This window comes from Gossypium raimondii, chromosome 2 (genome assembly GCF_025698545.1).
Source record: "Gossypium raimondii isolate GPD5lz chromosome 2, ASM2569854v1, whole genome shotgun sequence".
Taxonomy (NCBI): Eukaryota; Viridiplantae; Streptophyta; class Magnoliopsida; order Malvales; family Malvaceae; genus Gossypium; species Gossypium raimondii.
In genome coordinates, this window is record NC_068566.1 from 42,669,576 (window position 1) to 42,684,156 (window position 14,581).

Genomic DNA, 14,581 nt, shown 5'->3' on the forward strand with positions numbered 1-14,581 from the left:
ACTAACTCAAACGACGTCTTTTTTAACTTAGTGTTGATTTGACTTTGTGAGTTGATGAAGTCATACTCTTAATCTAGAGAAATAATAAATACTGGAAATTAGGAGTTGAATTGCTTGGGTTCGTAACTCACGGGTCTTGACGAAGTTAACACCGACCTAAAGCTGAAATAAGTTTAGATGACTAAAGTTTGGGGCATATTAGAGTTTGACATATCTGGAGAGGGTTGGATAAATGAAATAGGGTTGAAATGGGTAAAAAGTGGGTGGTTTAAGTATGTGGCTGGAGTTTTGTTTGGGTATAAAAATGGTTTTAGCCTACTGGGAATGAGAAAAAGGTTTGAAAAAGAAAATGTAAGTGGTGTAGGTTGGTGACAAGCTGGAAATTAATAAATTGAAAGTAAAAAGGAACCAAAGACAACAAATAATTTCGTGAGAATGAAGGAGATTATATTCTAAATGAAACTTGATTATGAAATGAACATAATACCACCTATTTATACTAGTGGCTTTGAGCCAACTTTACTAATTTAAAGCCACTATACATAGAAAGTGCATAAAATTAGGGAAAAATATTCTCATGATCAAAATAAATCCCTACATAATCTCTTACTAAGTCAATCAGAAAATTTCAGCCAATTACATCTTTTCGAAATTCCATTTCGACCCCCCTTCTTTTGCTTCTTCCTTCAATCTAGTCCAATTGTTTCCTTTTTCTTCTATTTAGCCCCAAATTGCACCCCTGTATAAAATTCAATATAAACGTGGAAAAATCAGTGGTGCATTCTCATAATTTGACCAATTTAATTACATAAAATATGTAACTTCAGCATTTAATTAGAAAGTATAAGAATAGGATACATCATTAACATGATAGAGAGTTGAAAGAGATATAAATAGATTATCTATCAAATAAAATTGTTGATGAGACTTGAATCTTGGTATTTGTTAAGCTGCCAATGAGTTTGAAAATATTCCCTAAACTTTCACCAAAGTATCAATTAATATGACATGTTAAGGTCAAACAGGATCAAACACTCAACATGTCAAGTATCATCTCCAATGAAGATTTTGTCTCTTAACTCTATCGATTAAGTTCATAGAGTAAGAACGCTTCATTGTATGCCTAAGAAGGTGAATCATGCACGTAGTTTACCTTTTGAAACATTATAAAACGCTTTCACTTTATAAATTTATTACTTTTTCAAGCACTTGAAATTCTCAAACAGAAACAAGATACAAATCCCCTACTAGGGACATTGAGGCCTAGTAAAATTGTTTTCCTTTCATGAGAATGACAGAAAATGATAGAAACTCACAATTACTTGACAAATGTATATGAAGAAGGTGACGCTTGATCAACCTACTATGGTGTAGAATATTCAACAGCGTAAGAATGAAATTGATATTAAAAATGTAAATTTTTATTAAATTTATAACTTTTATGAGGGTTAAATTCTAAATTTATGATTTTGAATGCCAAGACCACTTTCCTTTAGCACCTCCACTAAACCTTCGAAATGTTGATTAAGTCGGTTTAGGAATTTTTCTTACCGAACAATCGAATAAACTTGATGGGAAAGTAAGGTATAATTGTGTTCCATGTCCTTATACTCTTTAGATTTTAAAATTTTCGTTTTGTTACTTTTAATTACAGAAATTTAAACCCTTCATTTTCGGTAAAAAGTAAAGTCGAATTATAAATAAATTATATTAAATAGTGGACTTTGAATTCTAAAATTGAACATTAATTTTAATATTAGATAAAATGAGAGATTGAATTTCTAAAATTAAAAATTAAAAGGATTAAAAGTTAAAAAAAAGTAGAAAACCAGGTAGATGGTAGTTTTTAAATCATAGGAATGACAAGAGTAACAAAATGCAGGCGAGACAAAGAAAATAATTTAACTGAGCCAAGAAGGTCCATATGTGTGTCGTCAAAAGACAAAAGTAGATTATAGCAAGGTTGTAGGATTTGTGGGACATAGTTTCTGAATTTTTCCGACATTGGGCTTACGACAGCAAAATGATAGTGTTAAATTGCTTTTCGTGTGTCAGCAGACCCCAAATTACCTTTTTAACCTCACGGGTAAATAAATATATCATTTCATCCATTTTGTACTACAAAAATTATTGTTTTTAATCTAAAGTTTTCTACTACCTAATAATTCGGATTAAATACTAAATCCAGTGAAGTTAAACTTCTAAGCATACAAACTCTCCTAATATTTTAACATTTTATATTATATAAATAACAATAAAAATAATTAAATTTAATTAAATCTAGGTTTGAATGGAATTTATTTTGATACAAATATGTGAAAGCTTATCCAATTCAGCCCCCTCTCCCACCTCCGAGTCAGTCCAGCTCTGGCCCATGAATATCTATTTTTGGCTGCATTTCAAATTCAAAGACCATTATTTTATAGTCATTTACAACCTATATTTTCAGAAGATTTCTGCCATTCATTTCATCCCCTTTTTAATTTCCTTTGGGAAAACCTTATTTGTACGAAAATTGAAGGGTAATTTAAAAAAAAAAAAAGTGGCCATCTAACAGCCTACAGTGTTTTGAAATCTAGTTTGGGCTAAGATTTTAATGCAATGTTGGGTAAGTTTTTAAAAAATAAAATAAAATGAAATTGGTTTACAAACTGATATATAGTAATTATTATTGTGTGCTTTTTATTACGTTTGCTTGCTTTCTTTTATGTGGTAATTAAATTATATCGGCTGGACGTATATCTTTTGTCCCTAAAGTTGAAATATTACATTAATTTTTATGCATGCTTTTGTTATTATTATGTTTGCCTTCAATTGCTCTTCTTCCTTTCTTTTTCCTCCTTTTATTATTAACCCTTCCCATTAATTGGAAAAGTGATATATATGGTACGAATATGTGTTTAGACGCAATTATACTTTTGATATGCACCTATCATATTATTCAAACATTGTTTTTATCAAATTTAATAACTTATGTTTAGATTTAAGGTGTTTTGAATCCACATTGGATTCATACCAAGTTTATGATAAGGGTGCAACTAGAAATTTTGTAGTGAATTGAACTCAGGAGCCAAAACAAAAATTTACCAAAATGTAAAGGCCTAAACAATGAATTTTACCAAACCCCGGGAAGGGGGGAGTAGGTGGTATCACCCTTTCTTATTATGGTATCAATACCGTATATATTTATCTAAACTTGATCTGGCTAGAAATATAAAATAAAAATGTTATTTAATCGTGTTCATAATTGTAAATAGTTACCCTAATCTGTTTAAACTAATTTATGTTATTGTTTAATTTTTTAAATATATCATTTTATGTAATATATACTAATTATATATACCTTTTACTATCATTATGTAGTCTTTTCTTTATTAAATTCTTAAATAACATAAATTTTAATATTCATATTATAATATAAGATGTTTAAGTTTCATATGCTAAAATTACATAATTCATATTATAAACATAAAAATAGGTTGAGCTTAAGCTTTGGATATTAATCTACACCCAATTTGTATTTTAAACAAGATTAAATTTTTGTTCAAGTCACTTCTCGAGCTTTATATATTATAAACTTAAAAATAGTTTAAGCTTAAACTTTGGATATTAGACTCAGATCGATTTATATTTTAAACGAGTTTAATTTTTTATTTAAGTTACTTCTCAAGTTTTTTTTCATGTCTAAATCTTTTCAAATATTCAACGAATCTTTAAACTTGAGCAGATAGCCAAATAATATATATATAAAATATGTTTTGCTCATAAAATACGAAATCTAAAAATTAGATTTCATTAGATAATGTGCATGTTTTTTACGTAATGACAATCATAAATAATTCAGATTGTAGGGTCGCCTATTTGTAGTTCAGAGAAAATGGGAGAAGGTGAATGGGTTGACATTGAAAGCTTGACTCAAATTTCAAAGGCAATAATTTGAATGTTCTCAAACCAATAATCAAACACCTACATGGACTTTCTATATAGGAGTTTTCTTAATTTGATTAAAACTTAGTTTAATATTTATTATTAGTTATTTTTGCATGCTTAGTCAACTCTATATCTATATTATAACTCATTTATAGAATTAATTATTTAGCAAAAGATATATATATTATTACTTAGCAATTTAAATGGATTTTTAAAATATAATCAAATATAATAAATTAACCTCCAAACCCAAATTTGTTTTTCTAATACAAATATAACATTCCCCATTATATATATATAATACTTTATACCAGTTCTTAACTTACAATAATAAAGCCTAGTGGACTGGTTATATATAGTGTTAAAGTTAAACAGTAGATTTTGCTTTTTGCTTTTTGCTTTTATTCCATAAAGTAATGTAGGTTATTAGTGTATTTACTATTGAGTACCATTAAACATGAATAGGGTTGAGATTTAATCAATATATTTTAAAATACTTTTATTTTTATTTAAAATTCTAATTCAATCATTGATAAGCTTCGTATTTTTTAATCTAAAATTTTCATTAATATATTCATGTAATAGGATCAACTTTAGAAGCAAACCATTATAAACTTAATAAGCATATCTAATAGTAAGCAAAATTTGACCCAGAAATACCATCGGTGTCATTGTCAAATGCTGGGTAGGAATTATTAAATCGAAAAAGTAAATAGGGACTCAATCTCAAACTTATCAAAATACAAGGATTAATGCTACATTTTGACATAAATTTAAAAAAGAAGGGGGGGAAATCCATAAGAAAAAAAAATGGGGTTTCTTTCTTCATGTGAATTTTTATTAATAATTGATTGACTTGTCTGAAAGATCCAAAAATGAAAAAAATACAGACAAAAAAAAGGCTGATTTCTGTGTGACTAGAGGTCCATCAGGTACTGATATAGCCCTTGCATAAGGGACAGCTTTAAGATACACAAAAGACAAGCTTGAAAAATTTGAACAACATTTTCATGTTCATATTCTAGAATTCTGATAATGTTTTCGAATTTTAAAAAAAAAAACAGAAGTGAAAAATACAGTGCAGATTCATAGGTAAAAATATAACAGTACTAGTACCACAGATACATTGCAGAAAGCCAAGAAAACCAGAAAAAAAAGAAAAAGAAAAAGACAAGCAGAATTACACCCACATTTCATCTCAAAAAAGAAAACAAAAAAACATAGAAACCTAGTTACAAGTTACAACCTAGGCCTCATACAGAGAGAAAAAAGGTTTTGTTTTTTGTTTTTAAATTAGCCGTTGTTATTCTTGTTGCACTCTTCCTTGAGATTGGAAGCAGTGACTGGGAAAAGTTCAAGGGTTTTAAGGGGAGGTGGTCCAGTGGTGGCGGTGGCGGTGGTGAAGAAGCATGGTGATGATAAAGAGGGAGTACTCAAATCAACCATCATCAGCAAATCACCCCCGTACATCTTCATCATAGACTTATCAACATCCATTCTTTCAGATACATCAAGCTTCCACGTGTAGTTAATCCCTTGCTTTGCTGCTGCTGCTGCATCATGAACTCCCACCTGCTATAAAAAATTATCACCCACAAAAAAAATGGTTAACTAAATAGTAAAATGAAATGGGTACAGAAACAAATGGGGGCCAGGTATGTTTAAATAAGCTTTGGATTTTTGTTCTTTTTAAAAAAATATTCAATAAGACAAGTTTCGTATTTAGTTTCACAATATATTGAATTAGAGAGAACAAAAAAGGAAGCACATGCATGCGTACATCTTTAAATTTTATGCATGTGCAACATCTTACAAACCTTGTAAGAAAACCCTACATAGATCCTCAAGTCATCATTATATATTTATGAAATATTGAAAAAAAAGGATAATATTATATATGTATATATTCTCCTATGGACAATTTTAACTGTTTCTAACTGGGTAGGAAAGGTGAAGTCAATAAAAGGGTAGTCTTGTTTGATAGCTAACTAACATTGGAATCAAAATAAATATATATATATATATATATTAGAGTTAGTTAAGTTACCTGAGGAGGAGGGGGTGAGTTATAGTAAGAAAGATGTTGAAAAGGAGGGGAGGGGAGAGAATCAAAGTAGTGATGAAAAAGTTGTTGTTGTTGTAATTGGAGTTGCTTGGTAAGTTTCCTTCTAAGCTTCTGTCTTTCCCTTGCCTTATGGTTTTGGAACCAATAAAACACATTCTTGCCTTCAATTTTGCCATAGAAAGAGAGGTGTGAAGTGATTTGTTGGATTTGTGTAGCATTTGGGGTCTTCACCCCACTCCTATACATCTCTTCCAATATCATAACTTGCTCTGGTGTTGGACACCACCTAGAAGACCCTGCTGGACACATCTTATGGAAACCAGAACACCTTGCTTAATGTCTTGTAGTAATTTTGATTGGAAAATTGAGACTTGGGGTTTTGCGGTAATGAGAAAAAGAGGGTACATACATATATATATATTAATAGATGGAGAGATGAGAGGATAAAAGTAAATACAATGGTTATAATGTTTATAAGAGAAGTAAAGTAAGAGAAAGAGAGAGAGAAGGGGGGAGGGGGGGGGGGGAACAGCAAAGGGGGGTTAAATGGAGTGTGAACAAAGTACCAAGTGCAGGTTGTCATGCTGATGTTTCCCTGTTTGGGGCATTCAAGTTTGGGCTTTTTTTTATTCAGTCTAATACCAATAGATTTCGTGAGTGAGTGTGAATAAATGGGTAGGAGGGAGTTGAATGATTATAATGTCAATTTCACCATATTATTGGAACAAAAGGTGGATGAAGTGGGCATACCCTAAGTATAGCCAAAGTCTTAATGGTGTTTGGTCGGAGACAATAACAGTATTAAGTAAATTTAGATTCAGATCCTCTGCAGATTTAACTGTCTTTTTGCATAGCAATGAGTTAGTTCAGCCACCATGATTGCAGCCCGGTTGCTTACTCACCAAATAAATGTCTTCATACACCTTTCGAATTTTTTTTTATTGGCTTTAGCATTTGACTTGTCAACAAAGAAAAATGATAATATATGTTTATATTTTTTTTATATAATGGCAGAAGTTGATCAGAGATTAAATTCGTGGTTTTGAGTCAATTGCAAACTTGATATTGATTTCTTTGTTTATTTATTTGTGGTTCCATTAATTATATGGATTTATACTTCATGTAACCAAATGTATTTATATATTGATAACTACTATGGTTTCTCCTACATTATTCGCCTTTGATTCATTATTTATTTATTTTGATTAAATTGTAGAGTAAAGATTTAAAAGTTACAATATACTTAAAATTTTGTTCTCTTTAGTCTTCATACTTTTAATTTCAAGAATGTAGTCCTCTATATTTCAAAATTTAAAATTTAGGTCCATTTATTAACATCGTTAAAATCCTTATGTTAAATTTGTGGTGTGATATTTTAAAATTTAAAAAAATCCTTGGTATCCATGTAACAAAAATGACATTGTAATAGACTTGAATTTCGTATAGAATTTTAATGGTGTTAACAATTCTAAAAATTCATCTCAGCATACCAAATAAAATAGTTAGACTAACTAATGACACTATAAAAGTTGAGGCACCAAATTATGTCAAAATTAAAGTATATAGATTAAATCTCAAATTTGAGCCAAATAAAGGGATCATAAATAAAATTTAACCAATCTCATATAATCTTTAAAAGGTAGATGGATTAGAACTGAAATTTTGCCATTATTTTCTCATGTCAAAAGAAAAGAAAAGAAAAGAAAAGAGTCTAAATTATGTCAAAATTAAATCTCAAATTTGAGTGAAATATAGGATCAAAACTAAAATTTAACCATTCTTACACAATCTTAAAAAGATAGAGGATTAGAACTGAAATTTAGCAATTACATTTTCATGCCAAAAGAAAAGAAAAGAATGAATAGGTTTCTTATGTAATCATAGAAAATAGAAGGATTAAAATTGAAATTTAACCATTACTTTTTAATTTAAAAGATGGACAAGTGTGTTTTAAATAAGGCATTCGTCGTATAGTATAGATGTCTCCTCATTTCATCTAATATAAATTCTGTATCTCTATCTATCTCTATATCTATGTATAATTAATTCTACTAGCTAGACACTTGCACACGGTTTGATTAAAGTCACAATGAATATGGTATTTACTAGTTTTTTTTTACTTTTTATCTTATTTTTATAATTTTATTAATAAAAATTTGAAAGCATTTTTAAAATTATTTTCTTTCTTAATTGAATTGATATCATAAATTAACCAAACATCAATTGAATTAGATAAATATTTATTTTTTCTTTCAAAATAATTAATAAATATAATATTTTTTCTTTTATACTATTTAATATACTATATATATATATATATATACATACAATTGTGATTTAAATCCAAGTTATTTCTAGAGTAAATGAATATCTGGTTAACAGGTCACAACTTGAGATTCACAAAGGATAATTTTATACCTTAAAAGTAAAGTGATATCGGTTCGGTTTGGTCAATTTTTTAGTCATCTATCATAATTTGGTTTGGTTCAGTTTTTAATTTTTTCATATTATCTTTTTATTTAAAATTTTTAGACTTATTTTAACAAAATAAACTTTATTTAGTGATTTTAAATATTATTTAATAAAATTTTAAAATTGTTTCATAAATATTTCTAAAAAAATCTAATTTATTTTACTATTTTAAATATAAATTATTTATTTTATATCATAAAATTAAAATTAATTATATATTAAATAGTATAAAATAAATTTCATTTCGAGTAACCACAATTTTTAAATTTATATTCCATAAATCGTCATCCAAGTCAAAATTTCGAATTTTAAAATTATACACCATTTTAATATATATTGCTATTACAAGCTCTGGTTACGAGGTTTCTTAGAGCTTCCATGGTACCTAAAATAAGAGACATCATAGTTAATATACTCGTGATTTATTTACTTGCTTATTCTTATATTACAAAGTGGGGCTATCCGTATAGTAGACATTGCCTAACAATTGTGGGGTACCCCTTATTTAAAAATGACGTCACCAGCATCTACACTAGTATAAATACATATACACACATGCATCTTTAAACACATATTACTTTTTACATTTATAATCTTACACGCACAAGGGTCATTCGAGGGGTAATTTGGTAGTAAGAAGTAAGCTGAAGTGCAATGGTTAGGAATTTTTATTATAGTATTATAGAAAAAATAATTCTCTTTTAATTACAGTTCAATATTTTCTCATGTTATGATTCAAATGAAATGTGATTATAGAAAAATTTACTTTACAACATTTGGAATACATTGAAAGGTATTGATTAGAATCTCAAGGAAATTATATATCAGAATGTAATGATAATTTACTAATTTATCTTATTTTGGTAGAAAATAATAGTAAATTGCGATTACATCAAACAACACTTAAGCCTGTGAAGGGTTATTACAATCAGCTAACAACACCCTTGAACAGATAATAGTAGATCATCAAATACACATAAACTCATCAAACCAGAATTCGCACACTTAGCCATTTGATCTGCAACACTATTATGCACCATTGGAACATGACGAACACGTACCTTCCAATTTCTGCCTAAAAGTTATATATCAGAATGTAGTGATAATTTACTAATTTATCTTATTAAATAAAAGATAATATTCATGTATTTAATTTTTATAATAAACTTTCTTCTTAACAAACACTTGGATTAAAGATTTAGTAATACAATTTAATTTATAATTCTTAAATTATTTTTTAATTTATAATTTTAATTGAAAGCAAAATTGTTTCAATTTTTTGCTTGCATATATTTTCTAAATATAATAATACATATATAAAACCATGGACATATAAAATTTGCTTTGAAATAAATTTAAAAATTACTTGAAATCATGTTTTGTTTTAGCTAAAGGCTAACCCATAGAAATATAAAAGAGTAGTTGATTTCAAGTATTGCTCTGAGTAAAACTACAAATAATTAAATCATAGTAATGTAAAACCATAGGTAATCTAACCCACAATTCCTACACAACTTAAATGGAACAATTCTACCCATATTCTACAAAAAGAAAAGTATTTCATACAAGTACAAGCGGTAAATCAAATTTGTAGCAGGGAAAAAATTAAATCAAGGAACAAAAACTTACTTGCAAGGATTCTGTGGAAATAATAGAGAAAATCAAGTAGGAAAGAGGAAGGAGGCAATAGCTTTTTTTATATATTTTTTTATTTTTTACGTTTATTAATATACTAATACCCTAAACCAATATAAAATAGAGCCAATTTTGTCTTAGTATTTTTTTTTAACTTTCCAATCTACATGGGAAAGTAATTTACCCACATTTTATTATGAGAATCACATTGTCATGTTCATGGGAAAGTAACTCCCAATAGAAAGTTAGATTCCAAGGAAAGTAAATAAAATTTGGCATACCAAATGTTGGATCACTTTCCAATTGATTAAATTCTCAAGAAAGTGATTACTTTCCATCATACCAAACACTACCTTATTGTAAACCATGGTAGAATTTTCTATCCAATCATATGTTGAAGATGAAATGACGTTATTATGATCTTAACACCTTTGGAGGTTAAGATTAGTGTTAATATTCTCTCAGGAATATTTTTCTTAACTAATGCAATGTCAAAGTCATTATATCAAAAGTTGTCTGTTCCCCTCTCCCTATATGTTCTACAAAACCAAATAGGTACTACCCATGACCGTTATTAAACCTTTAAATAGAAGGAACCTTTAATAGGAGGAATCTTATATCTAAAGTTTCCAAAAGTTATTTTGGCAAATGTTAAGGTTTTATTCAATTTCTACTAACATCCATAACCTCCACTAAACCCATAAATCGAAGGAAAATACGCTCTTAACTACATTTGAACCCGCGTCCTCCTAGTTGTTGCAACAACAATTATGCCAACTGGGCTAAGGCTTAATCTACAATATTATGTTACTATCGTTATTGTTATGTTTAGTAGTTGTTGATAGAAAATTTATCATTTTTTTAGCCAATATTATGTTAACATTGTTATTACCAATTGTTGATATGTATTGTGACACCCCACACCTGACCCAGTCGCTAGATTCGAATGCGTTATGTCACATTATGTTGTCTGAGCAACTTATACTAAATTGAATAATTTCTAGGTAAATAGTATACAAATGTGATAATTTTCAAGAAATTTTCCATTGATAATCATAAACATGTATGATAAAGGCTCAATGACATCTACTAACGTGCTTCGGGGTTATACGAGGTTAGATTCAGGGTTAGAACTCGAACCCAAACTCAATTATCAAAATTCAAGTGAGTGTCTTAAGACATTGGGGTCCATGTCTTAAGACAAGCTTCCTATATTTCAAACCCTTAGCTTTGATGTTTGGTGTATCGAGACATTAGGGTTCATGTCTTGAGACATTGAGCCTTATATAAAGAGACATATATCGAGACATAACTCTCTTGTTTCGAACCCCTTACAATCGGTGTTTTCTATCTCGAGATATTGAGACCTAGACTTCATGGTCTCGAGACTAGATCCTCTATTTCTTAAGACATTTTAGCCATGTCCTAATATCATTACCCTGAGAATGAACAACTATATCATGTTTGTTCTTGATATCTCAAGACATGTTCCTGATGTTTCGAGACTTGCTTACTAGAGTACCTATAGTGCATATTCTAACTTAACAAAATGAACAACTATTCCTGCTTAAGCATACCCATTATAATACCAAATCAAGATACACCTATTTAATGTCCACAAAGATGTATAAAACATTCAAAAACATATCATTCAATGCATTATGTTTTAACATAATTAGTTAAATGACTTAATACTTATGAACATGTCTTCTAATCTATTAATCAAACATTGAAACTCATCAAGTAAAACTTCAGAGGTCCAAAACAAACCCAAACATACTATGCAACCAAAATACTAACTAAAACTCGTAATTTATCCTATTAACTTAGGTACATGTCTTTTTACAACTATTTTCAAAATGAAGATCACAAACATTATGTAACATCCCATACCCGACCCGATCATCGGATCAGAACTACAGGGAGCTGCACATCATAACTGAAATATAACTAACACATTTATAATATGTAACGACCCGATAGTTAGGGGTGCGAACGGTGCATTCTCGGGACTCAGTTCCTGTAAATCGAATTCGTAAGTATTTATTAAAAATATTTACAAAGCTAGTTGTTTAGTTAATTAGGTTCCGATTAAGCGAATTTACTTGAAATTAAAAGTTATTAAGTATAAGGAGTAAATCGCGTATACAATAGAAGTTAAATTATGATTTAAAAATAACTAAAGGGACTAAAGAAGCAATTATACCTTTGTTTCTTTAAGTGGACGGTAAATGAGTTAAAACAATTAATAATATGATATATATTATAATAGTTAATAAATTTAAAAGTATGTAAACAATTATTATATAATATATAATATATGATAAAAACATAATAAATGAAATAATAAAAGAGATAAAAAGAAAGTAAGTGGAAAAATGTGAAGAGAAAGACATGCAAAATAAAAGAAAAAAAAAGAAAGAAGAAAAGAAGGTAGGACGCACGACATCTAAGGGTTTTTAAGGTTTAAATTCAAGTTGGTTAGTCAATTTAGTCTCTTTTTTTGTAATTTTTACGTTTTTGGAATCTCGGTACTTAGGGCTACCCAACCCATATTGTAATTTTTAGTATTGTTCAAGATCTTAGATGTTGACATTGTTGAATAGTTTAAGTATTAGGGATTAAATAAATAGAATTTTAAGTTAGAAATGGAAAATGACTAAATTGTGGAATTAATTGTTGATTTTGAACAACAGGGACTAAATTGTGAAAATTCAAAATTAAGGAGTCAAATTAGAAAAGAGGAAGCTAAATGTGGTTTAAAGTGAAATTAGTATAAAAATATGAAGTTAATTGTGAAGGTTAAAATTAGTCTTGGTTTAAGGACTAAATTGAAGAATAAGCAAAATATAGTGTGAAAATTGAAATTTAATGTGAAGTTGAAATGTGTAGTATTAATGTGATTTAATTGTTTTATTCCGAAGCTAACGTCGTACCGGAATCCTTAAGCAAAAAGGGAAATGATAAAATCGACGTTGAATAGCTCAGAAATCACGATTTGTGTTTCTATAATCCGGATTAAATAGTAGATTATTGCATATATAATCGTTTACATATGGTAAGCATTTAAGGTGAATACTTTGGTACTTTAAAATTGAATTATATTCATAATTGAATTAAATTCATAAGTGAAATGAAATGGATTGATTTTGTATATTATGAAATATATTGACTATGAATATATATGCATTGAGAAAAATGTTATTATTATCAAATTGAATATATTCTTATATGTGACGATATATATATTTATGAAATTGAGACATTGGTTGAATTGAAAAGTGAAATGAATCCCTATTAAATGTATCTGGTTGAGTCAGATATAGATGGCATGCCATAAGATAGGAAGAGTTCAGAGATTACTTCGACCTCGAGTCGATGAGGCACTGCGTGCCAATTTACTTCAGTTTAATCGATGAGACACTGGGTGTCAATTTATATAGCGTTGTACGCAATTATTACTTTGGATTTATTCGATGAGGCATAGGGTGCCAAACTGGTTTGTTGGTTAGATCCGTGTATTCGTCCGAGTCTGTATGCTGTTAATAAGGGAAAGTACAATAATAATTTATGTGATTGATATTGAAATGACAAAGATGATAAATGAATATGAGATATATTGAAATGAAAAATATGAGAAATGAGATGAGATATGATATATGAATTGATGAATTGATATGTGAAACTTGAATGAATTCAAGTATTGATCAAAGATATGAATCATGCCATTGTATGAGATGATGTATTCAAATGTTAAATGAAATGTCATTGATATATATACTTATATATATGAACATGTGAAAATCTTAGTAGATGTGAATAAGGAATGAGTAAAAATTATACTATTGAATTGAAACACATGAATGTATCTTACTTGTTGCATTTTGCATTTTAAATATTTATATCAAGTTTATGTTATTCAGAATATAGAAATACCAGTGAGTTTTACTTAGCGTGCGGTTTGGTTTTCCGTGCGCAGGTTAAGTACTGTTCGAATTATTGTCGACTCAGCATCAAGTCACAAATTCCGAGCTCAAGTGTGGTGATATTTCATTTTGTAATGGCATGTACCTAGGGAGTTTTTTGTTGATATCGTTTATAAGATATGATTAACTTAGTTGCTAGTGAAATGATGTTTATATGAATATATGGTTGTGGTTCAGGTTATGTTGGTATGCTAGCCTAGTTTATATTTTGGTATGTGCTTAGTTTCATATTTGGTAACTTTAAAAGTTTGAAAGTTAGTTCAAATATGGTAAGTGTGATATGAATGAAAGTCTTGAATGTTTGATGTGTTATTGATGTTTTTGAACATATAAAATGTGGTACCAATGAGGGTACATTGGTTAGATATTAGGTGATGAATTTGGTATATTTTGGGCATGTTTAATTGTGTTTTGAATAGGTTAAATGATTGGTAATTGAGTTGCTTAGTGTCCAAGTAAATAGGAAACGGTAAACTTGAGTTTTAAGGTACTT

The 14,581-nt window shown here is 28.7% G+C and overlaps 1 protein-coding gene across 2 annotated transcripts; it reads right to left on the reverse strand.

The window, feature by feature from the left end:
- Window positions 1-4,997: 4,997 nt before the first annotated feature.
- On the reverse strand, window positions 4,998-6,493 carry LOC105789887 (WUSCHEL-related homeobox 3). Of its 2 annotated transcripts, none has more exons than XM_012617201.2 (2): window positions 5,978-6,493; window positions 4,998-5,502 (listed from the first exon to the last, which is right to left on the reverse strand). In XM_012617201.2, the coding sequence occupies exons 1-2, from the start codon at window positions 6,302-6,304 to the stop codon at window positions 5,224-5,226; spliced, it is 606 nt and encodes a 201-aa protein (XP_012472655.1). In that variant the 5' UTR covers window positions 6,305-6,493; the 3' UTR covers window positions 4,998-5,223. The 2 variants fall into 2 exon arrangements, with proteins under 2 accessions (XP_012472655.1, XP_012472654.1); XM_012617200.2 differs by having other exon boundaries at window positions 4,998-5,505; window positions 5,978-6,489.
- Between the last annotated feature and the right edge of the window lie 8,088 nt (window positions 6,494-14,581).

Excerpts from the sequence above, each read along its gene's own strand:
- LOC105789887 (XM_012617200.2), bottom strand. The coding sequence starts at position 6,304 with ATGTGTCCAGCAGGGTCTTCTAGGTGGTGTCCAACACCAGAGCAAGTT. Across the intron at positions 5,506-5,977 it reads ACTCACCCCCTCCTCCTCAG|CAGGTGGGAGTTCATGATGC; the intron begins GTAACTTAACTA and ends AATTTTTTATAG.